The sequence below is a fragment of the Candoia aspera genome, chromosome 4 (assembly GCF_035149785.1).
Source record: "Candoia aspera isolate rCanAsp1 chromosome 4, rCanAsp1.hap2, whole genome shotgun sequence".
NCBI lineage: Eukaryota > Metazoa > Chordata > Lepidosauria > Squamata > Boidae > Candoia > Candoia aspera.
The window spans coordinates 71,120,384-71,145,813 of record NC_086156.1 but is presented as its reverse complement, the minus strand read 5'-3'; the positions used below and the strand labels follow the sequence as shown (position 1 = coordinate 71,145,813).

The window sequence follows — 25,430 nt, the reverse complement described above, 5'->3', positions numbered from 1 at the left end:
GTGCGTATTCAAGTTCTCCGTACAACAAGATGGCGCCTCCAATACTGTCACTTCCTGTGGATTCAGCCGGCACGGGGGCGGCCATGGGAGTGCGCGTAAAGTAGTGGGGTAGCGGCCGCGTTCGAGTTACTGCGGTGGCGGCAGCGACCGTTGGTAACGAAGAATGGTGATCCTACCCTTTATTCCACCGGACTCCCGGTGATGCTGGGCGAAGGAAGAATGGCAGCAGGGGAAGTAGCAGGATGGGCTGTCGGCAGTTGTACCAGCACTAACCACAGCAGCGGCGGAGGCCTCCGTAGTGATGCTCAGGCCCCGTCCTCGGAACGGGAGCGGCGTGTGCGCTTTTTGAGCGCCTTCCTGAGGAGCCACCTCGGGCCTTACGAACCGGCGCTGACAGCTCTGCAGGCCACGCTCACCTGGGAGAGGCCGGCAAGGAGCGCTCTTGGCTGGATTGGCGCGCATGCAGTTTTCGGGTGCGAAGCCTTACAAAGAAGGGTTCGGGGGCGGAGATGAAGGGATCTCTGGACGTGGAGGAAGGGGAAGAACAGGGTGAAGGTCTCTGGATAAGGGTTTGCCGGGGTGGAATATATATATCGCGCTGGACTTCGTAGCAGTGGAAGAAATGGGAAATGTGGAAGAAAGATAATGGCGATTCTTCTCCGTTCTAGAAAAGCAGGCCAAGCAATGTTGATGCTGTAGAGAGGACGTTGGATTTCATGCACACGGGTTCTATTGTTCACAACAGCTCAGATTCAAGGTCCCCACACAATTAGGAGTGCTAAAGATTTCCATTGGAAATCCACTCTGATTTCCATTGTTGTATCTGATTGAAAGGGAAGAGGAAAATAACCGCCCCAGAAACACTTGTCTTGATTGTGTAAAATGCTCTTGCTATCTTGTTTATGCCTGTTATTTGGAGATCTGGGAGGTGGGGGCTGGGAATGCGTGTCTGAAGTGAATCAAAGCTATTTCACTGTTTTAGTGCACTCTTACCAAGAGAAGCCTGTAAAGCCATTGCATAGTTAGATGGCCTGCTAGGCAAGTACAACCATACTGAGTTTGTCAAGTTTTGTTGTTTTCTGAAAATGTGTACAAGATGAAGGGAGTGTTGGCTAAACCTAAATTAGGAATTCTACATGGACTAAATGGAGCTGTTAGAATGCTGTTTTAGGAAGTGGTTGTCATGAGGTTCCCAGTGCACCAAGGTCAGTAACCTAGGGTGATGCAGGGGTTTTCAATTCTTTTTAGCAGTCTCCTTTGAAGTTCAGATATTTTTAATAGATTCTCCTTCAGTTTCTTAGGCTGATTCTCATCACCATCCATGACAAAGCCAGGTACTTGCCCAGGCAGATCTGATTCTATGCTGTCACTGCCTGTTCTTTGGGTTGAATTGTTCTAGAGGAGTCAGCTTGCTGGCCTGTTTCCCACTTCCTAGAAAGTCATATGTTCTACTTCAACCCACCTGCTGCCCTCAAATGAGCTGCAGCTTTTACCTCCTGAACAATTGAGCTCTGAAACAAAAATATCAGCTGATATAAATGGATTAGAGGATGAGGTCAGGAAAGCTCTTGCTCCAAATAGCAGAGTATTTATCATGTGGTTGAGGCTGAGGGCTTTAAGAAGCTTTTGATGTTTGATCTTGTCACTGTGCAGCAGAAAGATTACTTTTCTAAAAATGTGTCAGTGGATTGTATTTTAATTGTGACATTGTGTTATTTTCTGTATTTATTGAGAAGCATGTTTATTCTACAAGTAAGATAGAAGACAAATTGCCATTGTTACAGATGGGAATCTGAGGTCTTTGTGTGATTTTTTTTGTTTTGGTTAAATCATTATGAGTATGGCTGTGGCTTGGTAGTTCAAGTTGTTGCAATAAGTGGATGCAGTTCAATTACAACAATACTAATTATATTTGGGTAGTAATTGAAGATATACCTCCTATTCACTGAGGAACAAGGATATCTTCATTTTTTTTCATAAAACATGTGCTGATGTGTCATTTGATGGCCACTGTTAGGTGGTACTGCCTCTTACAGACTTAATAATAATGCTCAGTTTAGATTTAGCTTTAAAATGATGCTTCAAAATCTATTGTCAGTAATACTGATTCCAATAATGAGAAAGTGCTTCTGGTAATTTTTTTTTATTATGTAATCATCCTTATACATTGATATAATAATCTTTCATAATGTATAATAACAATTGATAACTCTAAGTACTCTTACTTTAATTTTTTAAAATAATTTTTATTAAAAGAAGATATTACAAAAAAATTTTAAAACTACAGAAACATAGAAGAAGAAATTAGAAAGAAAGAAAAAGACATCGTTTATCCACTGCAAAGTTTTGGCTATAAAAGAATAGTATGCAACCACTGACTTAAAAGTATAGAAACCACTGATAAGAGTCTGGATACCCATTACTTTATAATGAGTTTTAACACATATATTATATATTGTAAAGTCCAGCAAATTACAGACCTGTCAGTTTTACCTCAAAAACCGATTTTAAAACAGATCATAAAGAGATTTATCTGAAAACATTTTGAAACCTTTTCAGTAATTACCATAAATCAGCATGGTTGATGCTTTGCCAGACTAATCTTATCTATTTTTTTAATTAAGTAAATTCCTTAAATTGTAGACGTAATGTACATTTTGGCTTTGGCAAAGCAATTGACAAAGCACCCCATGACATCCCAATTAGCAAGCAAATTAAGTGTGGCTAGATAGAATGACAAGTGGATACATAGTTCACTGTAAAATCATACTCAAAGATTACTCATTGATGGTTTCTCATCAATTATATTCCTGTACTAAGCAGGGGGTTGCACTCAGAGGTGCAAATGCCCCCTTCCTACTCTATGACTCTTTGAATATGGTGGTAAAGTACAGTATATTGATCAAAGAGTGGGCTAGAATCTGTATTTTATAAACATACAGAAACTCTTTTTCTCTACCTTTCCTACAAGCTGTTGATACTGAAGTACTAAGTATTCTCCTTGACCTTTGCCTCTTAAATGCTGCTGTGTAGATGGCTGTGTGTAAATTGGTGTTGCAGTCCAGGTTCCTGAGATCAAATGAGAACATCTTCAGTGTGAAAAGGGAGTGGGCCTTGCTCTCTGTTTATATACTTGTCATGCGCTGCCTACTACTGAGTAAAACACAGACACTAATTCAGGGAAGATCAGGTTCTGGTTTATTTCAGCATAGTGCATAGCTAGAAAAAGCTGAGAGTGAAGGGAGCGCGCCGGTACGGGGTTTAAATAGCCCGCGCCGGTCAGCGCCCCCCCCACCTTGGGTTGTGTCATTCCCCCAAGTCCTGTGTGCTTCGTTGCCGGTAGGTGAGGGGTCACGGGGCCCCTGCTGGTGCCCCGGGCTTCTCTCATAATCGTTTTCTTCCTCCGGCCGGTGATTGCTGTCAGCTGGGCGATATCCTTTGCGTTCCTGCTGACAGCTTCAGGTGTGCCTCGTGATCTGCTCTGTCTTTGTCGCTCTTTCTTCCCCCTTTGTGTTCTCTTGACTGGTTTTTCCGGCCGGGGTCGTTCCCTTCTCCTCGGGGTCTGTGTCTGTTGTTGTGCGTCGCTTTGCTTATCTTTTAATCCCTTGCTCTTGTTTCCGTGGTATTGTTATGTGTGCTGTTGTGCTGATGCATTCAGCTCAACAGTGCTCATGACATACTGCCCCCCTTTCGAATGATAGCCCCCCCCCCCGGCATTCCAGTTTTTCCGGGAGAGCTGTCAAAATTTTTTTTTTTTTTTGTATTTCTCGCTGGAGTGCTTTCACCCCTCCCCTTGCTCCGCCCTCTACCTCGTTTCCATCTTTTGGGTGTGTTCCGAGTGCGCATGCCTTGACCACACCCTGCGAATGCGCATGCCTCGACCACACCCTGCTCGTTCTTGCTCAGTTCGTCGTGAGAGGAGGCGTGGCTGGTTGGGTGCTGTTTCAACTCCAGGTAGGATCCTTATCTTTTTGTTTTGTTGATTGTTTTGTTTGATGTTCGTCGTGTTGTCATGTGTGCATCCTGGCCATATGCCCTCTGGCGATGCACCTATGACCAATCTTCCCTCCCCAATGGGCCCGGAGAGGGTGGGGGGAGGGTGAGTCTCAGGTGGGGGGAGGTCTACTCAAGTCACAGGCTTGGGGGGTCCCTTCCCCTGGGGGCAACGCGGGGGGGGAGGCCCGAGGGGGGTAGTGTGTCCTAGGGGCCGGTTCAGCTGGGCACCCCTTTGGTTTGTCGGGGTACGTCGTGTGGAATGCTCGGGTCAGGTCCGGTGCCTTAACGTGTTGAGCCGCCACCCATTCTGGGTGGGGGAAGTGTTTCCATTTCACTAAATAGTATAGTGTGCCCCGTTGACGGCGGGAATCGAGTATTTCTTTTACGTCGAAATGTTTTTGGCCGTCGATCATCACTGGGGAGGGCAGAGGCGTGCTTGGGTGCCATCGGGAGGTGGTTGCTGGTTTCAGGAGGCTGCTGTGGAATACCGGGTGCGGTCTCCTTAGATTGTGCAGCAGGTCCAGGCGTACTGCCACCAGGTTCACTATCTGTGTTACTCGAAGCGGCCTGATATACTTAGGCCCCAGTTTCTTCGAGGGTTGAGGTGATTTCATTAATTTGGTGGATAGGTAGACCATATCCCCTGCCTGGAATGTCGGTTGCTGGCGCCAGTGCTTGTCGGCCTGTTCTTTGTAGGAGGACTGTGCTTCCTTCAGCGCTGCCGTGATTATTGGCCATGATTCCGCTATCTTCCGTCCCCAGTCACTAGCACCCACTTGGGGTCCCGGGGGTTGCGGTAGCTCCGGTATGGGTACGAACTCGCGCCCGGAGACTACTTCGAACGGGGTTTTCCCTGTACTCGTGTGAATGGCGTTATTGTATGCGACTTCTGCAAATGGAAGCAAGTCGACCCAGTCGTCTTGGTGGTAATTGGTATATGAGCATAGGAATTGTTCTAGTGTGGCATTGAGGATCTCTGTGGCTCCATCCGTCTGGGGATGCCAGGCTGTGGATAGGGCTTGTTGGGTCCCAATCAGTTTTAGAAAAGCCCGCCAGAATTTCGAGGTGAATTGTGTGCCCCTGTCGGTCACCACGCGTACGGGACATCCGTGTAACCTGTACACGTGTACGAGGAAAAGTTTAGCCAGCTGCTGGGCGGACGGGACTGATGAGCAGGGGATGAAGTGTGCTTGTTTAGAAAAGTAGTCTTTCACCACCCAAATGGTTGTTTTCTTCTGGCTGGGTGGTAGATCTACTATAAAATCCATGGAGATTTTCTCCCATGGTCGGGAGGGCTCCGCCACCGTTTGTAGTAGTCCCGGGGGCTTACCCGGTGCCCGTTTGGCCATAACGCATATTGGGCAGGATGCTACGTAGGCCTTAACGTCCCGTCTCAATGCGGGCCACCAGAATTGTCGTTGTGTTAGGTGCAGGGTCTTTAGAAACCCAAAGTGTCCCGCTTGTTTGCTGTCTTGTGATCTGCGCAGGATTGCCTGGCGCTGCGAGTCCGGGACATATATTCTGCCTTCCCCCCATGCTAAGTCCTGTTCCATTGTCACCTTGTCGGGGTTTGCTAGTAGCCAGGGGTCGGTTTTGAGGGCGGCGGTGAGGTCCGCGCGTATTCCTCCTGGCAGTCGCGGGTGGCACCGTCTGGTCGCTGGTTGGCTTGCCGTCGGTTGAGACGTGGGGTTGAGCTGTTTCTAAGCGCTGCTTCGGGTGGTCACTGCCATTCCCAGCTGGGAGGCGGATAGGACCGTCCCAATCATATCTGGGACGGGCTCTTCGTCTTGGGGCAGTCGGGAGAGGGCGTCAGCCAGGAAGTTCTTTTTGCCCGGTATGAACTTCAGTTGAAAGTTAAAGCGGCTGAAGAATTGGGCCCATCTGACCTGTTTCGGGCTGAGGCGTCTGGGCGTCCGGAGGGCCTCGAGGTTCCGGTGGTCTGTCCAGACCTCGAATGGTTGGGTGGCTCCTTCCAGTAGATGCCTCCATGTTTCTAGCGTCGATTTTACCGCGAACGCCTCCTTCTTCCATACGTGCCAGCGCTTTTCCGTCTCCGAGAATTTCCTCGACAGGTAGGCGCATGGTTTCAGGATTCCTGCAGGGTCCTTTTGGAGCAGTATGGCCCCCAGGGAGAAGTCTGAGGCGTCGGCTTGGACCATGAACGGCTGTTCTGGGTCCGAATGTGCGAGGATTGGCTCCGTTGTGAACAGCGCTTTCAGTCTGTTGAACGCTGTCTGACACGCGGGAGTCCAATTTAGTACTGTCCCTGGGTTCTTGGCTCGCCGTGTGTCCCGAACTCCTTTAGTTTTGAGGAGGTCTGTTAGGGGGAGGGCTATCTCCGCGAACCCCCGTGCGAATGACCTGTAGAAGTTCACAAAGCCGAGGAAGCTTTGAAGTTGGCGCCTGTTACGTGGGCGTTCCCAATTCACCACCGCCTCGACTTTTGCGGGGTCCATTTCTATGCCTTCACCGGAGATTCGGTACCCCAGGTAGTCTAGGCGTGCTTTATGGAATTCGCACTTAGATGGTTTGGCATAGAGCTTCGCTCTTCTTAGCTTTTCGAGGACTTGCCTGACTAGGGTTACGTGTTCTTCGTGCGTCTGGGTGTAGATGAGGACGTCATCTATGTAAACTAGTACCCCTTCGAACAGGTGTTCATGCAGTACCTCATTGATGAGCTGCATGAACACTCCCGGGGCCCCCGCTAGTCCGAATGGCAGCACCTTGTACTGAAAGGCGCCTAGGGGGCAGTTGAACGCTGTTTTCCATTCGTCCCCCTCCCTGATTTGGATCCTGTAATAAGCCTCGTGGAGGTCCAGTTTGGAGAATACTCTTCCCGTGGACAGGTGGGCGAGCATGTCTTTCACGAGGGGTAGGGGGTATTTATTGGATAGGGGCGCTGCATTGAGGCCCCGGTAGTCGGTGCAGAGCCGTAAGGTGCCGTCTTTTTTCTCTTGGAATAGGATGGGCGCTCCGACTGGTGAGCATGCTGGCTCTATGAAACCCCTAGCCAGGTTTTTATCGATGAACTCCCGGAGGGTTGTCATCTCCTTCGGGGTCATCGAGTAAATCTTCGGCCTGGGTAAGGGGACATCGGGAAGCAGCTCAATTCTACAGTCCATCTTGCGGTGGGGGGGTAGTTGGTCCGCCTCCTCTTCCCCGAAGACCTCTGAGAAATCAGCGTATTGTTCAGGTAGGTCTTCTGGGGTTGCTGTGTTGTCCTGGGCTGCTGCCTCTGCCCATCCCACTGTGGGGTTGATCCTGCCTGCCGGAACTGGCACCCGGTACGCGCCGTCGTCGAATTGGAAGGTGCGGGTCTTCCAGTTAATCCACGGGTTGTTGGTCACGAGCCACGGTATTCCTAGTACTATGATGGGTCGCCCTATGTGGGTTACCACAAAAGATGTTCGCTCGGTGTGGGTGCCCATTTGCACGGTGACAGGCTCGGTCTGCGTCGTGGCTGGTTTCCCTCCCGCTGTTGAGCCGTCCAGTTGGTGGAAAGCCAGCGGTGTGGGGAGGGGGAGGCAAGGCAGGTCGAGCTTGGCGACGATGTTGGGGTGGATCAGGTTCTTGGAGCACCCCGAGTCCACTAGCGCCGCAGCCGTGGTGGCTCTGTTGCCGACGGAAAGCCTGATTGTCCCCATTATTACGGAGCTTTCGTCGCTCTGTCTATGTGTTTTGCGCCCCTGTCCCACCGCCTGCCTCGCGGCGCGTTTTAAGGCAGGCGGGGAGCGTTTCCCGCCAGCCGGTCTGGGACTTCGGCATCCTCCTCCGCCAAGTAAGCGTCCAAGTTTTCATCCGGTGTCGCTGTGGCTCCGGTCATCCGGCGGTGGGGGGGCGGCGGTGGGTTAGTTGGTTTGAACGTCGTTTTCGGTGCGGGTTTGGGAGCGCTAGTTAGTGTTCTGTTGGAGAAGCAGTCTGCCGCTTTGTGCCCCATTTTCCCGCACTTCGCGCAGGGTCCGCAAGCAAACATCTTCTTTTGGTACGTGGGACCGGCCGGCCCCAAGTGTGGCGCGGGTATCTTTGGGCTGGTGCTTGTTTTGTCCTCTGCCGTCGTCATTAAGAACGTGCGATGAGCGTGTTCCGCTCTCCCCGCTAGGTAGATCCAGCCTTGCAGTGTCTCCGGGTCATCCCGGTAGAGTGCCCATTGGAGTACCTCGCGGCTGAGGCCCCTTTTGAACATCTCTATCAGGGTAGTCTCTGACCAGTCATTAATCTTCCCTGCGAGGGCTTTAAATTTGAGGGCGTAGTCCGCGACAGTTTGTGCGCCCTGTTTGAGGGCTTGAAGCGCACTTTTAACCCTCTCCTTGGCTAGCGGGTCCTCAAAATAGTGCTTCATCTCAGTGATGAAGGCGTGGAAGTCAGAGAGGGCTGGAGAATTAGACTTGTACATTTGGACGTACCAGTCCACCGCCCTGTCTTGCAACTTGATCGCCACGGCTGCGATTTTGTCCGCTTCGGAGTCAAAGGAGTGTCCGTGCCGCCCCATGAACTCCCTGGCGTTCGTGACGAAAAACGACAGCTTCGCGGGGTTCCCGTCAAAGAAAATGGGGAAGTCCTTTGGGGCCCTGGTGTTCGGTTGATCCCCTCTCCTCGCGTCCCGTCCCATGGCTTCTTCCGCCGGGGAAGCTTGCCTGTTAGCATTTGGCCTATGGGGGTGCCAAGACCCGCTCGGGGTTTGAATAGGGGTGTGTACCTGCACGGGTATGTTCATGTGAGGCATGGAGGACATCAGCGACTGCAGCATGGTCCCGAGGTCCCTTAGTTGGGCTTCCATGGCCGTGAGTCTGGCTTGCGTTTCTCGGTCCAAGGTCCGCGCCGCAGCTGTGATCGGACCGGTCGGCATCTCCGCGTAGTTGGGCCACTGGTGGGGGTCAGGCGTTTCCATCCGCTGGTCAGCTCCCTCGACTTGGGAGCGAATCGGCTAGTTCATCCCTCCATCCTCCACCGCGTTTCTTGCAGTTGGGCTGAAGCTCCACGCCTGTGGCTGGGGTGCGATGTGGGGCGGGGAGGTCTCCGCGGGTCTCGGGAGGTATGTTGCTCCCTCCCGTGGTCGGGTCACCTCCGCCTCCCTCCGGGGGTGGGGCTGAGGCTCAGGATGGGTCGGGAGGGTGTCCGTGGCTCCTGGGGTCCGCGTTGCCTCTGGCCTCTGTCGGTTCTCCTCCGCCTCTCGCCGTGCGGCTCGCCCGTCCTGGCTGCGACGCGTCAGCTCCATCGCTCTCCGCTCGTGTTCTTCTCGCCGTCTGTTCCTCCCGCGGCTCGTTGTTGTCCGGTGGGGCTTGGCGAGGCTGAGTTTATGACTCTCAGCTTTATGTCATGTGCTGCCTACTACTGAGTAAAACACAGACACTAATTCAGGGAAGATCAGGTTCTGGTTTATTTCAGCATAGTGCATAGCTAGAAAAAGCTGAGAGTGAAGGGAGCGCGCCGGTACGGGGTTTAAATAGCCCGTGCCGGTCAGCGCCCCCCCACCTTGGGTTGTGTCATCCCTCCAAGTCCTGTATGCTTCGTTGCCGGTAGGTGAGGGGTCGTGGGGCCCCTGCTGGTGCCCCGGGCTTCTCTCATAATCGTTTTCTTCCTCCGGCCGGTGATTGCTTTCAGCTGGGCGATATCCTTTGCGTTCCTGCTGACAGCTTCAGGTGTGCCTCGTGATCCGCCCTGTCTTTGTCGCTCTTTCTTCCCCCTTTGTGTTCTCTTGACTGGTTTTTCCGGCCGGGGTCGTTCCCTTCTCCTCAGGGTCTGTGTCTGTTGTTGTGCGTCGCTTTGCTTATCTTTTAATCCCTTGCTCTTGTTTCCATGGTATTGTTATGTGTGCTGTTGTGCTGATGCATTCAGCTCAACGGTGCTCATGACAATACTGTAGTTTGTGTCCAGCTTGTGTTGGTGGAGGTGTTATTCTCTCCTTGGGAGTTCCTTGATTGGGCTGTTGTTTGCTGCTTAGTTGATTGACTGAGTTAATAGTTCCTTGATTAAGGTAAAATGTACTGTTTGATTGTTTATCTGGTGTTAATCCTAGTGTTAATCTTTGTATATCTGGGTGTTGATTGCTGGCGAGGAGGTGTTCTGGTCTTTTGGCTTTTCTATTGTCTCTTTATAGGATTAACACCAGATGAACAATCAAACAGTACATCATGGTATAATAATGTACCTTATATATACCTTATACCTTAATCAAGGAACTGTTAACTCAGTCAATCAACCAGGCAGCAAACAACAGCCCAATCAAGGAACTCCCAAGGAGAAAACAACACCCCTACCAACACAAGCTGGACAAGCCACAGTATATAAACAGAGAGCCAGGCCCACTCCCTCTTCGCACTGAAGATGTTGCCTAGCCTGGCAATGAAACATCTGCAAGAAAACAACAAGGCTCAGAGAGCACCAAGGACTTCACAGTTATCAAATGAGAAGTTGGTTTGAGTCTGATGTCATGATTATAAATAAGCTACAAACTTCTACAAATGCAAGTTTTCTAATTAACTAGCAGGATGAAAAGCCAAAGTGATTATCTAGGAAGTATAATATGAAAATATATTTCTCAAAATAAATTGTCTCCTGGGATCTACTGCTTGCACAATGAAATCCTGTCTTTCACTTTTCTTAATTGTACTTACAATTTCTGTAAAGGGTAGGAGAAACCAAAAATTAAACAAAATATTACTGTGTTAAATCTGCATTCTAAATTAAATCTGGATTCCAGTGAATATAGAAAAGAACAGTAAATAAATGTAATGAGCATAGAAGATCTGACTGTGTAGATATAGGTAAATCTTTTCAGTTCTCATTTTTCTTAGTATCTCATTTTTCCTGTTAAATTCTTGTGTTATTTCTACATTAGTATATAGTTTTGTTTCAAGCCACAATAATATTGATATGTATTTTCATGCTCATTTTCATAATTTATTTTGTATGCAATTCTGCCTAATATTCAGGGTGTATCAAAAGTCAGGCCCCATAGGCCAATCACAATATGCCCCCCCCCCCAAAAAAAGTTCCTGTACTTAGGAGGTCATGCATCAAACGAGTAAGGAACTATTTAGATGAAAATGGCAACCAACTGAAACATTTAATATAATTTATATAAAATTGTCCATGGGGCCTGACTTTTGGTACACCCTGTATATACATTTTACAACTAGTTTTCCTAATTATTTGTTATTTATGCTAATTTTTATAGTGCCTTTTCCCTTCATATACAGGTAGTCCCGGGATTAAGAATGCCCGGTTTACGGACGACCCATAGTTAAGAACGGAGCCTATTGTAGCAAAATTCGAGTACACATTTTGCAAGTAGTTTTATTTCTTTACCAGAAAATGCAGAAATGCATGCCTGTATTTCAGTTTGGTTTATAAAGTGTGGCTTTATTAGTGGTCCCTTGGACAATGGGAGATACTGCTTATCTATTTAAGCCAAAAGTGAATGTATCCATGTTAAACCAAAAGAAAAAAAATCATTATAGACCATATAAAAGTCATTAAAAGGTGAAATGTGTTTTCAGGTTCATCTGAAATTATTATCAGGCTCTCTGTGAAGCCAAAACACAGGATGAAAAATATCTTAAGCAAGTCAAAAAAGATACTGAACAAAATAATGCAAACCAGCCATCTCACTCATCTCAATTTTGCAAATGTGCACTCTTAAGTGTAATTTATTCTTAAAGAGATATTATAGCAATAATTGGAGTTTTCTGTCATAACATTCAAAGCTCTTAAACTGGATTAAACCTTTGTTAGGAGTTTTGATTTAGTGAAAACCATGGAAAGAACAGGGTAAATTTTTAAGCTGTTTGGGTAATTTCTGTTCAATATCCTTTGCACTCTGGCAATCTAGAACTGGTAATAATGCAGCATTATTTATCCTGACTTGTTTTGTGGCCTAAATAAGTTGTCGTCTTCTTTTTATATGATAGTTCCCAAAAAAAAACACAATGTTGCACTCACTGGATTTATTTTTCTTTAGGTTTTTTGCCCTGACATCTCTTCATCTGATATTCTTAGTTGCATTCACCCTAATACTAACAGTATGTTTAGATCAGTGGAAGAATAGAATCTGGCCTGAAATAAAAGGTACGTTCATTTTCCCTTTGATAGCTACATCTCATTTATTGCTTCTCATATGCTATGATTATTGGGCATAACCAAAGATACTATGTTTTTGATTGAAGGTAAATGACAACCTTAGAATTCCTCAAGGTTCTCTGATTCCAAAAAATATGTATGTATGTCTCTGTTAGGTGTTCAAGAGAGGATTACTTAAATTATTGTAGGCTAATCCAGTGGTTCCCAACCTTTTTGGCACCAGGGACTGGTTTCCTGGAAGACAATTTTTCCATGGATGGGGGGGGGATGGTTTCGGGATGATTCCTCTTTTTCCCAACCTTTTATTCTTTTTTCTTCACGCCATTTGGAGATAGCACCCAATGGACTTGCTTTCTCTGATAGGAGGCGGAGCTCAGGCAGTAATGCGAGCGATGGGGAGCAGCTGTAAATACTCAGGCTATAAATTTGCTCGCTCACCCACCGTTCACCTCCTGCTGTGCGGCCTGGTTCCTAACAGGCCACGGACCAGTACCGGTCCACGGCCCAGGGGTTGGGGACCCCTGGTCTAATCTGTACAGAACAAGGTCAAAGTGAGAAAAATAATAGTACAACGTTTACAGCTACAGTAAATTAACTTTTAGTAGAGAGTTGTTATAGTTTCTGATCCAAAAAATATACTAATGTTGGATACAAGTAATAGCATTAATTTTTAAATGTCTCAGGACATAGAAGATAGTTTGCCATAGGGTGTTCACAGTTGAAGAAAATACGTAGTGTAGGCCAGCCTGGGATCAAATGTTTTTTTTTTGTTATGGAACTGTAAATTTTAAAAAAATCTAAGTGACATGATATAGAGGAGGCTTTTATATATACACTTCCCCAAAAAACTTGGATCCAAAACTTGTTATAAAGTTGAAATTTTTAGTGTGACAAAAAGAAAAAGAATGTTGTGATCATGACTGGAGAATCATCAGATTTACATTTAGATTTAATTAAAATAAACATTGTTAATCAAATCAAATGGCAACCCAAACATGCCATTCAAAGGCCATGTGTAACCTTCAACCCAGAAAAAGTTATACACCTCTGATAGAGCATGCTAGCTATGAATTATAATACATCTGGAGGAAACCAGTTGGAGAAAAAAGATGTAGGTTAGTCTGGATTTAGGAAATCAAGATTGAAATTCTTACTCTCCAAGGAACACAATAAGAGAATTTGTTGAGGCTCCTGCCTGGGTTCTTACATCATACTAACCCATGGTTTTTTAACCATTGTTTATTGAATAAACCATAATTAGTTGAACATTCATAAGCTATTGATTAGAAACCACAGTAGCCAGATTACCAGAATATGCTAAGTCAAAGCCAAAACATTGCATTATGGTTTAGTCAGTGTGTTGTATAAACCCATACACTTTCAACATAATCTCTGTCACAAGGTTTTTCTAAGGATAAACAGCTTCTCTGGTTTCCTTAGAAGGATACAAGTCTAACAGATGATTAGATAGCGTTTCCTACAACAGTTGTTTACATTTATTGTAGGCCTAGAATATGCTTCAAAGCAGACAGACAGACATATAATTTCCAACTATAAAAGGCCTATTTAGTTTCTTCCCAGTATTGTAAACTGGTAAAGACCAGAATACCCAGTCAGCTTGGTACTGTGTTGACTGAAAGATAAGCAGGTGGGTCTTGATCTTAACTGAAACCTCTAAGAAGAGCTAATTTTTCTAATGATAATTGGCTACATTTCTGTAATGCAGTATGGTCTGTTCTATATCAGTCCAATGTAATGATATTTAGTAAAAGAATTTGCATTTTTCCAAATTATTGGAGGGAGGGAGGGAGGGAGATCAGATTGTAACTGAGTTTCTAAAACAATTTACAAAGCACAATGTCCATTCTGTTTTCTATTCATGACTGTCAGTAGTAAAATGCCATGTGAACTGCATGTTTTAATTATTTAGCTTAGTATATTTCCAGGCATTATCCTCACAACTAATTCTGATTGTATCTTTAATGTTTTAGCAATAAGACCTGATGAACTAGACAATGAAAGGTATGAAAATTTAAGTCACCTTAATTGTATATTTCTTGTTGCCTGTATATGGCTTACATAGCTATAATGGTTTTTGTTTCTAATTAGCAGCAAAAGCCATTAAAAGACTGATTTAAGGACAGACATCTTATTTCTAAAAATCATCATTCATTGCCTCTTCTCATTTATATATCTAAGACTGCAGTCCTGGGCTTGCTCAGGAGTAAGTTCCACTGTAAAATATCAGATGGATTGGATTGTAAACCATATAAAGTCTTATAAATCTGTATGAGCATGCATGTAGAGTTTCCAGTTTTCTTGAAATGAAGAACTGAAGATCTGAAAAGTCTGGGTTTTTTGCAGCTTTTTAATTGCTCTGAGTACATAGTCAAGATCGTTTAATGGAAATTAATTACCTTTTTTCAAATGCATAAGGGTATTTTGTCTGAACTAGAACCAACTGTCTCCAAAGATGAATTCTTTGGCATATGTCCAATTTAAATTAATTAAGAAAAGTCTCATTAACTTCTGTGGATTTATTTGCAAAAGTGCCATTTGTTAAAATCTATCAGTGCTGTCACAGACTGTAATACAAAGAGGATTTTTTTTTCAGTTTAAGCACCTATGCATTTTAATGAAAAGGGAGATGGCATGGTAAGGAGCCTGGATTTGAGTTCCATTTTTGCTATGGATTTGACCAGGATACTTCAGCTTTCATCTGTAAGATGTACATGACAAATATTAATGACCTCTGTAAGTGAAATGGGAACTCATGAGAATGCAGCTATTTGAAAACAGTGATCAATGTTTTGACATTTGATTAATGAGGTAAAAAATAATAATATTCTATTCCTCCAGTTGGGGCTATGTGCACCCTCGACTTCTGAGTGTGCCTGAACTATGCCACTATTTGGCAGAAGGATGGATCACGGGAGACAGCTTCATGAGGAGCCTGCTGAGTTTCAAAAAGCAAAATCCTGGCAAGGTGAAAAACAATCCCAAGTAGCAGCAACCATCTGATAATTTTGTGGGTGGGGAGAAAGCCACACCAAAACAAAAACCTGGGAAAAGCAGATGTTTGAATATTTCTGCACAAGAGGAGAGTGCATAATACACCTGCTTCTGTGTACATATAATTTATATACAGGTGAATTTCCTTGCAGGAGTAAGCATTGAGGGATTGAGAAACAAGTACAGAACTTTTATAACAAAAGGGAAATTGGAAAAATAATGGGGTACAAGAATAGAAATAGAGTGCAGCACCTTTCCATTTGATGGAGCTTTCAGTCAACATTCTAGAACTCTCCTGATTCTGCCACCACTGCCCATAACTTGAAGGCAACTGAAATCGATACAACTCCTGCCATGCTCCCACCCCAGTTACACAAGACTCCATGCATAATTTGTTTGATTGCACTTCTCAAGAAAGCAGCTTGTTGACAGCAGTCCAAATGTACCTACAATTGTCTTGAGTCATAACCAGTTTGTTTAACAGAAACTGATTTCAGGATTTTGTTTTGTTTTTGCAGTTCTGCCTTCTCTCCTGTGGTGTCCTTACATTTTTGGCTGTGCTGGGACAGTACATTCCTGGTGTCTGTCTTGCTTATCTTACAAGTGAGTATCAAGGGGAGGAGTGGACACTAGAACACCCTTCTTGTAAAAGGGAAACTATTCATAAACATTTTAAATGGTAGGGCTAAAAAGTGAGTTAACCAAACCCAGTTTGAATTTGCTGTGGTGCATGTAAAATGCTCATTATAGCAACCTCAAGTTTTATCCACCTGTTTCAAAATGCTTCTTGGAGGTGTTTATGGAATAGTAGTCTTCTAATCACTCTCTTTCTCTAGTGCTTTCTCTCTTATTGTGGCCACTTGCTGTATACCACCACCTGGGCCAACATCTGTACACCAAACTACAGCCAGCTCTGCAACGGCTGGACTTCAGTGTTCGTGGCTATATGATGTCCAAACACAGGGAGAGACAGTGTGAGTCTGATAGTAACTTTCGCCAGTTCTCTGAGTGCAAGACTCTCTTTTTTTACATTTTGTCCACTGTGCCTTCTTGTTGGTAACATGAAAGACTTGGCATCTTTGTGATTTGGATGAAATTGTTCAATATACTCATGGAGTATTCACAAATCTTTTCCTATCCTAAACACATTTTTTGGGGTGGAAATGACAATTTCTTGCAGATGTTCAAATTTTAGAATCTTATCCATAAATAATCTTGTTTTGGTCCTTCTTTCTTCTGCTTAATTCTGTGTAGACAAATTTCTTATAATGGCTATTCTGGACTTTAATTTCATTGTAGCACGTCACCACATGCAGAGGGAGCATCCTGCTGGTGCTGATGAGAGTGACAGTGAAGAAGAGCTTGCCGCTTTTTGTCCTAAGGTAAATGCAGCACAAACTTCTGTAAAGATTAGCATACTGTTGGAATTTGGGGAAAGAGTGCAACGGGGAGAGGTATGAATTTCAGCCTGTGTTTTCAAGATTTGAAGAACAAAGTATAAGTGATTCTTTATTACAGATGTGATTTTTTTAATGATCCTATTGGATTTGCTTTGTAAAAATTGTGTTTCAGATGCACTCTTCCTCCATAGAGTAGTTAGATTTTCACCAGTGCCAGTAGTTTTGTTCTTATATTCTATAGGCCACATTTCAACAGAATACAAAGAAATCAGACAAAACATGTGTGACCTTTCATACTTATTAAAGTGGTTCAATAAACATACCCCAAATCAACTAAAATCAAAGTGTGCAATGGCCACTATAGTTGTTGCTTGCTTTCAAGATTTTTTTTAAAACTTGCACATAACTGGATTCTGTGGTTTGATTCCCTTAATATAATAAAAGTAACTAAAGACTTGTTGACCATATTGTATCAATGATTAATGTATATAAACCCAACTGTTAGTATATAATATTTAAATCTCATTGTGAGTAATGGATTTTTAAATAATATAATTATTTTTGATATTCTATACTCTTCAAGTGAACCATGGGAGAGAAATAGAATTATTTAAAGTTCTGTGAAAGTCAGAAAATAGAACTTTTATCTGAAAATGCACATAAAAATCAACATAATGGAACCATTGTATTTTAGCCACCAGTACTGTTTCTTTAGTATGTTATCTTTGATAACTTGACCAGTGTTGGAATTAGTACAAACAAAACAAGATTCACTACTTGTAGATTAATACTTCAGAGTATTTTTTTTATTTTTATCCCGCCTTTATTATTTTTTTTATAAATAACTCAAGGCGGTGAACATACCTAATAATCCTTCCCCCTCCTATTTTCCCCATAACAACAACCCTGTGTGGTGCGTTGGGCTGAGAGAGAGCGACTGGCCCAAGGTCACCCCGCCAGCTTTCATGCCTAAGGCGGGACTAGAACTCACGGTCTCCTGCTTTCTAGCCCATTGCCTTAACCACTAGACCAGACTGGCTCTCTCTTTACAATATATTTGCAGCACAAGCAAAACACTATTGTACTTTTTTGCAGTAATACTTAATTATGCCCAAGAGAGAGTTTAGGTGTAATGCTGAAAAAAAAAAAACTTAGAAATCATTTTATGATGCGTTACCCACTGTTTTGGTGCATTTTAGAGTAAATTATTTGAGATAATATTTTGGGTAGCAAATATGCACAGATAAAAGACCATGTTATACCTGCTAACTAAATATAATACTTCATGCAGCTGATGAGATAGATTCTAGTCCAATTTAATTTAATTTAATTTAATTTAATTTAATATTTCAGTTTTGAGACTGCCCAACTCCACAATGACTCTGGTTTATAATTAAAAATAATTAAAAAGAAAACATACAGTATATCAAAGAAAAGGGAATAAAACTGATTGGAAGACTGATCCTATAGAACAGAAAGACCAAAAAAAGGGGTGGGGGCTCAATCACCATCTTAACCCAGGGCCTGGGAGAGCAACCAGCTTTTTAACAGTTGGGATCTATATGGCTCTCCAGGGAGATACCATTCCAGAGGGCAGGAGCCATCACCAAGAAGGCTTCTTAGAGAGTAAGAAATGTAACTTTTTATTAAAAAGTTTAAATACAACATAAAAACTAACGCAGACTAATACAGAATAAAGGGGGGGAAAAAGGAAGAAGAAAAGAAAAAAGACGAAAGTGCAGAAAGAAATGATAAAAAGAAATTGAAAGAAGCTTCCAATTGCCTTTGCAGCAAATATAAGTAAATTACAAAGTTATCTTTTACTCTATAATTACAAAAAAACTCACTTTTTTCTATTATCCATTTTTTTTTCTAATCATCAAAACCACAAGTCATAGGTGCATTTTTTTTCTGTTTCATTCAAAAAGTCTATAAGGGGTTTCCAGTCATAAATGTAGATATTGTTTTTTTCTTTAATCAAAGATGTCAATTTAGCCATCTCTGCAAGTTCCATCATCTCCACCAACCATTCCTCCATTGTGGGTAATGTCGAACTTTTCCAGTTTTGAGTATATAAAAATCTCGCTGCAGTTGTCATGTATAAAAACAAAGTTCTATGACTTTTTTTAGCTGTCTGTCCATTAATCCCAAAAGAAAAGCCTCTGGTTTCAATTGTACATTAGTCTTTAAAGTCTTCTGTATGAGTATACTTAATTGTGTCCAAATTGTTTGGGCTTTTTTCATGTTTTTTCCACCAAACATGATAAAATGTCCCTTCATGTTGTTCACATTTGCAGCAAAGATTCAAAGTACCTTTATACATTCTAGATAATTTCCAGTGGGGGAATTATGACAGGCTGACACTCTGTGAGGCATGGAGAGACACCACAGCTGAGAACACCAGCTGGAAGGCAGATTCTGGCAGGCCAAGCTCCCTGGATCAAAGGGAGATCATGAGATTAACGACATGCACTCCTGCAGTTCCTCAGGGGCAAACTGCAGAAATGGAAACCTTTTTGCAGTCAGCTCGGGAGTTGAGCTGCCAGGAGTCCTCGGATTCCATCTACACTCCTAATTGTGGTGGAGCTGTTACAGACATTAAGCTTTGCCTCCCCCATTTCTTAATCACTTTGGGAAGTAATTAATTTGTAGATAAAGAGAGATTTCCTCCGCAGCAAAGATAAAACTCCTTGTGGCAAGTTAAACCTTCTTTCAAGATTATGAAAAAACAATCTTTGATTTAAAGATTCAAGAACTCTTTGCAAAAAGCTTAATTGAGAGAAGAAGAAAGAAAGTTTTAAAACGGACAAGGGGACAGTCTTTTTTTTCCTATTTTCCTATTTTGATTTTTATCATTTTTACTTTTGACAAAAGTGCTTTGGTATAAATTTTCATTAAGCCAGTTAAAGAGACCAGTCCAGTATGGGAATGCTTGTTGTTTATTCTTAAAGAGTGCATTTAACTGGTGGAATCTACAGAACGAAAGATAAGGGAAAGAACCAGACTGTGACGTTTAGTTGCCATGGAGATGTGATGCCTGTTGTGGCTGAAGCTATCAAGAGCTACTAAAATGAAAAGTGGGGAGTGGGGAGGAGGGGCTTGTCTTTTTATTTCACCAGCTTGAGACATCTTCACTTTTGGATTAAAAATGGCTGGAAAATGGCAAGAGAGGGCAGGAGGGGCTCGCTAGAGCAACTTGCGGAAAAAATAATTATACAAGTTATTCTTCAGAAACTTTTTGAACAGTTGGGAAATAAATTGGGGTTTTTTGAAAAAAGAATGGATGAAAGATTTGTAAAGTTAAGAGAGGAGATGAGAGAAGATGTTGAAAAGATGGGAAGTTCTGTAAAGCAAATATCTGGAGAGGTAAAGCAAATTAATGATAGAGTGGAAATTTTAGAAAGTAAGAAGAGCTTCAAGGCAGAGAGTTGGAAAGAGAATTAGAGAATTGGATAATGTGGCTTTACTGGAACTGAGAGAGAGAAAGAAAGATAACCTTGATGGAGATAGGCAAGATCTGTTATCAAAGCGACAAGAAATAAAATAAATGTTAAGTCTATAACAAGTAGAAAGTGTGTAGAAGCACCTCAAACAGATACCTCCCTAATTCACATGGGTATAAGAAGAGGAGGACATACAGCACAATCAGCTTTGCAAGATTCTATTACTATAGCTTATTTCAATAAAAGTAGTGTTAGCCTTCCTGTGGAGTTTATTTCTGGTCTCATCTACCTGATGGGGCTGACACCACGCTTCCTTGGTTCCGCAAGATGACGTGGCTTAATCAATAGAACCTGGAGCATGCCCTGTCTAGCTGACCTCACCAGATGGGCAGAAAGATACAGAGACCGGAGGTCCCTCAAGAAGCCAGACCCTATATCACAATGGGCTTTATAGGTGAAAAACAGCACTTGAATTTCATCTGCAAGCTGTTAACCAGTGTAGCTTGCAAAGCAGCAGTGACATACACATGTACCGCAACACACCCAACACTGCCCATTTATTGGGGTAAACGTGAAATGAAAGCTCCTAAGATGAAAGATGATTAAGGTAAATAGCTGAAGGTGGGCTTGGCTGGGTTTACATTGCTCAGCTATACATGGTTGCTTAGGGTTTCACTTTATTTAACAACTATTTATAGCACCACAAGCAAAGCTGTGTTCTTTGGGACAAAGCCAAATATTTCTGGAAAACAAAATGTTTCTGCCACCTCTAAAAATTCACTAAGATAAGCATAGCCAACTCTCCACTCTAGAAATGTAACTAAAATTATTACTGCTCTTCAGAGCAATTGAAAATCCTCCCCATTTGCAAAGAGGGACCATATCTTGCCCATTCTCGGTTTTAAGTGAATCAGAAATATTTGGTCCATTATTAATTTTAAGTGAATCAACTTAACTGGATTCCAGTTATAAGCAGTTTTCTAACTTCATGTGACCAAAGAGAATTATGGTAGCTGCTGACCACTTTGATTTTGGTAGATTTTGAATGTGTGCATTGGGACTTCTTTCTGTACAGGCGGTCCTCACTTAACGACCACTCATTCAGCGACTGTTTGAACTTATGATGGTGCTGAATGAGTGGTAGTTACAACTGGTCCTCATACTTATGGTTGTTGCAGCATTCCCACTGTTGTACGATTGCAATCCAAGTACTCAGTGCCTGGCTTGCTATTATGACATTGCAGCGTCACGTGGTTACCATTTGTGACCTTCTTTGCCAGCTTCCTACAAGCAAGGTTAAGGGAAAGCCAGCAGAAGGTCACAAATGGCAACCACATGATGTCCTTGTTTAACGACCCATAGTGATTCACTTAATGATGAGAACTGGGAAATGCCAGAACTGCCATTGTTAAATGGTGCAGTCATGTGACATCATGCTTTGCAACCGCATGGCTTAACTATGGAAATTCTGGTCCCAATCACCATCATTAAGTGAGGACTACAGGTCGTCCTCAATTTACAACTATTTGTTTAGCGACTGTTTGAAGTTATGATGGTGCTGGGAAAAGTGACTTGCAACTGGTCCTCACACGACTGTCGCAGTGTCCCTGCGGTCACATGATCAAAATTCAGGTACTTGGCAACTGGCTGGCACTGACGATGGTTGCAGCATTCTGGGGTCATGTTCCGACAAGCAAAGTCAGTGGGGGAAGCCAGATTCGCTTAATGACTGCAGTGATTTGCTTAACAACCACGGCAAAAATGGTTGTAAAATCGGATGTGACTCATTTAACAACCGCCTCACTTAGCAATGGAAGTTCCAGTCCCAATTGTGGTTGTTAAGTTGAGGACTACCTGAATTATTATTATTTTTATTATTATGCCACCCGACTCCCAATTACTCTGGGTGGTTCACAACATCCAAAACAAAGAAATTTCAATAAAACAAATAAAAGGAAGAAAAAAGATGGCAAGAATGACAGACTGGATGTGTATTTGTATACTTTGCCAAGAGTATTCACACCTGTTTTTTTCCCAGTTGGACGATGCAGCGGTTGCCAAAGAGCTGACTATCTCTGACTCTGAGCACTCTGATGCAGAAGTATCTTATACTGAGAATGGCACTTTCAATTTATCCCGGGGCCAAACGCCATTGACAGAAGGTTCTGAAGGTAAGTAAGAGTCGTTGAAAAAGAAGACAAGATGCATTTAGCAGTAAATATCACTTAAATCATCATTTTATCTGTTTACCATTTTGGATGCCCATTGGGAAAAAAGTGCAAAAAAAAAATCAGCTAGCTACTGTCCAGTATGAAAGTGTGATAGATCTGCTCTAAAATGTTTGCACTTACATTGGATGTTGAGAAGTAGCTCTGGTATGGGAAGATGAGTGCTGAGGTCAGCTAAATAGTATGGCTTTTTTACTTATTGAACAGGAACCTTTCAGAGTTCAGTATCTTCTGTTGAAACCTTTCTGGGATAAGACTGGAAAAGGTATCTGCATCAGGATGAGTTTAAGATCCATTTGTCATCTAAGGTTGCCAGAGCTCAGATAGATGAGTATTTGGTCCCTCTGATATTAACTGTATAGCATAGCTCAGCTGTGCTTGATTTTTCTGTTCCTCATGCAGGGAACTCAGTTCTGATGTGAGTTAGGTTTCATAAAACTCATTTTCATAGTATCAATATTTGCAGCCAAAACACAGTTGCCTGGAAAAGAGAATACAACTTAAAAGACATGAAAATTTGTTCACACACAGACACACACACACACGAATTTTAACTGCGCACCAAATTTCTCTTTAGACTTTGATGGCCACAGTGATCCAGAGGAATCTTTTGCTCGAGATCTTCCAGATTTCCCTTCTATCAACCCTGAGATGACAGGCATAGATGATGAGGATGACACCAGCATTGGCATTCCGAGTCTTGCCTCCCGTAACCAGGCCCAGGAAGAGAACCAACTTTCTCATAACCAGGAAGCAGTGACTTCAGAGTTCCTCCTAAGTGAGCTGTCATTAACGCACAATCTGACAGATGACTTAGCTGGCTTTGTGACCAGGGGAATGATCCAGCTGGCTTTGTCAGGAACTTCCCAGTCAGGTTCTGTGCATAGCAACAGACAGCAGCGAAGTGGCAAGGCCTTCCTTCGGACCTCCAGCTCAGAGATGGATACAGACGCTGAAGGGGATGATTTTGAACTGTTGGATCAATCAGAGCTGAATCAGATGGATCCTTCCAATTCCCGTGGTCAATAAAAAATTGTTGGTCTTTTGTTTTCTGGCTCCTTTTTCTCATGGAGCAGAGTTAGAAGAGCCCAGTGCAGGAATTACATAGTATCCTACAGTTTTTGTGTCTAATCTGGCTTGGCAAATTTGGAAAATGGTATACATTTTTGAACAAAAGACTGCTATGGCATAATCAGAAGAATTAGACTGTTGGATTTGCTATGACCTACACCTTCCTAGTTTGCCATGTGTTGCGCTCCTGGTTCAAAATGAAAAAATCCTGCTATTTCTGTTTTATTAAATGGGACGCAGTTACAGGCCTCACATCTTGTATTTGTATCTTGTCAGGCATCAGAAATTGTCTTGTATTTAAGACACAAACCAAGTTCTTGAGCAATGCAGGTGATTATTTTTCCCACCTTCTGATTTAAATTTTCAGAACTACTAGAAATATATACTGTGTATGTGTTTGCATCTGTGTACAAATACACACACATACACATATACATAAGCCCCTGACACCCCAGAGGTACTAGAATCTACTTCTACCACTAGGAGGTATTTGTGTGTAATGATTCCAAATCCATAATTTTTAAACCCTTGAACTCTCGTTGGGCTATTCTCACACAAAGTAATGGCAATAATACACAGACACACACACACCTGTATAAACCTTTGAATGAAGATTTCTGTATTGAAAGAATACCTTCCCTCCACCACAGTTCCATGAAAGAATTGACCTGTTTCACTCTAGAAGTCATCAAATCTCTCTGAGTATATTGATTTCCAAATTGGAATATAGAATCTATATTACTTATAGATATCTAGCAAGCAACCTATCATTCTGACCTGTCCCACTATTGTTGACATGCTGCTAATTCATGTTATCTGTAACTGTTTAGCTCTCAGATGGATTCTTCTTTCTGAAAAAAAATATATACTGCTATTAAGGAAGCTAATTGATTTCCACTGAAAGGTGGTAACAAGGCCAGAATCCCAAAGACAACTGTTCCACGCTTTATACGCAGTTTTCAAAACATAAAAGTGGGATACACTGCTTAATGATAATTCTTTTGGGAAAATCCCCCAGGAATACAAAATGGGAACAAAATTGCACCAAGGGGAAAGGAGGAATGTGTAATTTTGGTATGGCAGGAATGCTCTATTTTAAACTATTTGAAGACCAAATTCACCAGGCTTAATAACAGAATTGACGGTATATATTGGTTGTACTGTTTGCATTACTGTGAAGATAAAGTCCTCAGAAATCAAACATCTACTAACAGTATCTGGAAGTTGTTAATACTATGGCACCAGGTCTTTTCAGAATACTGCTGACATCTTTGTTTGAGTAAAACCTGCAAAGGATTTTTCTTCTGCTGCATTCATCTTAAACAGTTTTTCAGACCTACAAAAAACTGAAACCTTCTTTAAACAGTTCATAACTGTGAGGAGCTTGTGAGTTAATTATCCTGGTGCTTTGTATCTTCCTATACAGAACTCCATATCCAAACTATTGTGGTTTCTATACTAAACTGTTGGAAGATTGTACCTTTGAAGTAATTATCCTTGATGCAAAGCCATCCTGGTGACTCTCTGAACAAAAGAGAGACTTGAATAAATGCTGTGCTTTTATATTTTAAAACAATTTAGATTACTTTATTTGAACTTCTTATGACAACTTGTGCATCTTCTGAATTGAACAATTTGCATATTCAGTTAGAGGGTCTTGCTTCATGTTTCTGTAGTACCAAGTCAATATGCATCATTTTTGCAGGCTCAGTAGTTTAGAAGTTTACTATTTTTTTCCAACATACAGCATTTAAAGACTTTCGTAAAATACTGCCTATTGTTTTATTGGCCAATAGTACTGTGATGTTGATGCTATATGACTAATAGCACATTCTTGCAGAAACTATCTGAGAAGGTAGTACATTGTAAATTTAAAACAGCTTGGTTTGGGGTAGCATTTGTGTGGCAATATCATGGTATTTAACTGCCTTTTTTAGTGTTTACAAATCAGCCAATATTGTGGAATTTCTAGAGTAAATTGTCACATTGGAGAAGTTTTTAAAGTAAAATGCTGATAGTTTTTGAAAAGGAAAATTGACTACTTCATTAGATTTTATGTGATGTGGATTAGAACAAAGTTTAGTGCAATAAGACAACCAGACACCCCTTCTCCATTGTATCAGTAGTTAAACATATTTTAAATTTTTTGTTGAGTGTTTCTTTCTGTTGTAACTGATGCAAAATAAAGAATTTGAGAAAAA

The 25,430-nt window shown here is 42.7% G+C and overlaps 1 protein-coding gene across 2 annotated transcripts; it reads left to right on the top strand.

Moving 5' to 3' along the window:
• Window positions 1–36: 36 nt before the first annotated feature.
• On the top strand, window positions 37–25,430 carry RETREG3 (reticulophagy regulator family member 3). Of its 2 annotated transcripts, XM_063300435.1 has the most exons (9): window positions 40–473; window positions 11,957–12,063; window positions 14,067–14,097; window positions 14,935–15,061; window positions 15,606–15,690; window positions 15,924–16,061; window positions 16,387–16,469; window positions 21,969–22,101; window positions 22,736–25,430. In XM_063300435.1, exons 1-9 carry the CDS (start codon window positions 202–204, stop codon window positions 23,185–23,187), a joined length of 1,428 nt encoding a protein of 475 aa, XP_063156505.1. In that variant the 5' UTR covers window positions 40–201; the 3' UTR covers window positions 23,188–25,430. The 2 variants fall into 2 exon arrangements, with proteins under 2 accessions (XP_063156506.1, XP_063156505.1); XM_063300436.1 differs by lacking the exon at window positions 15,924–16,061 and having other exon boundaries at window positions 37–473.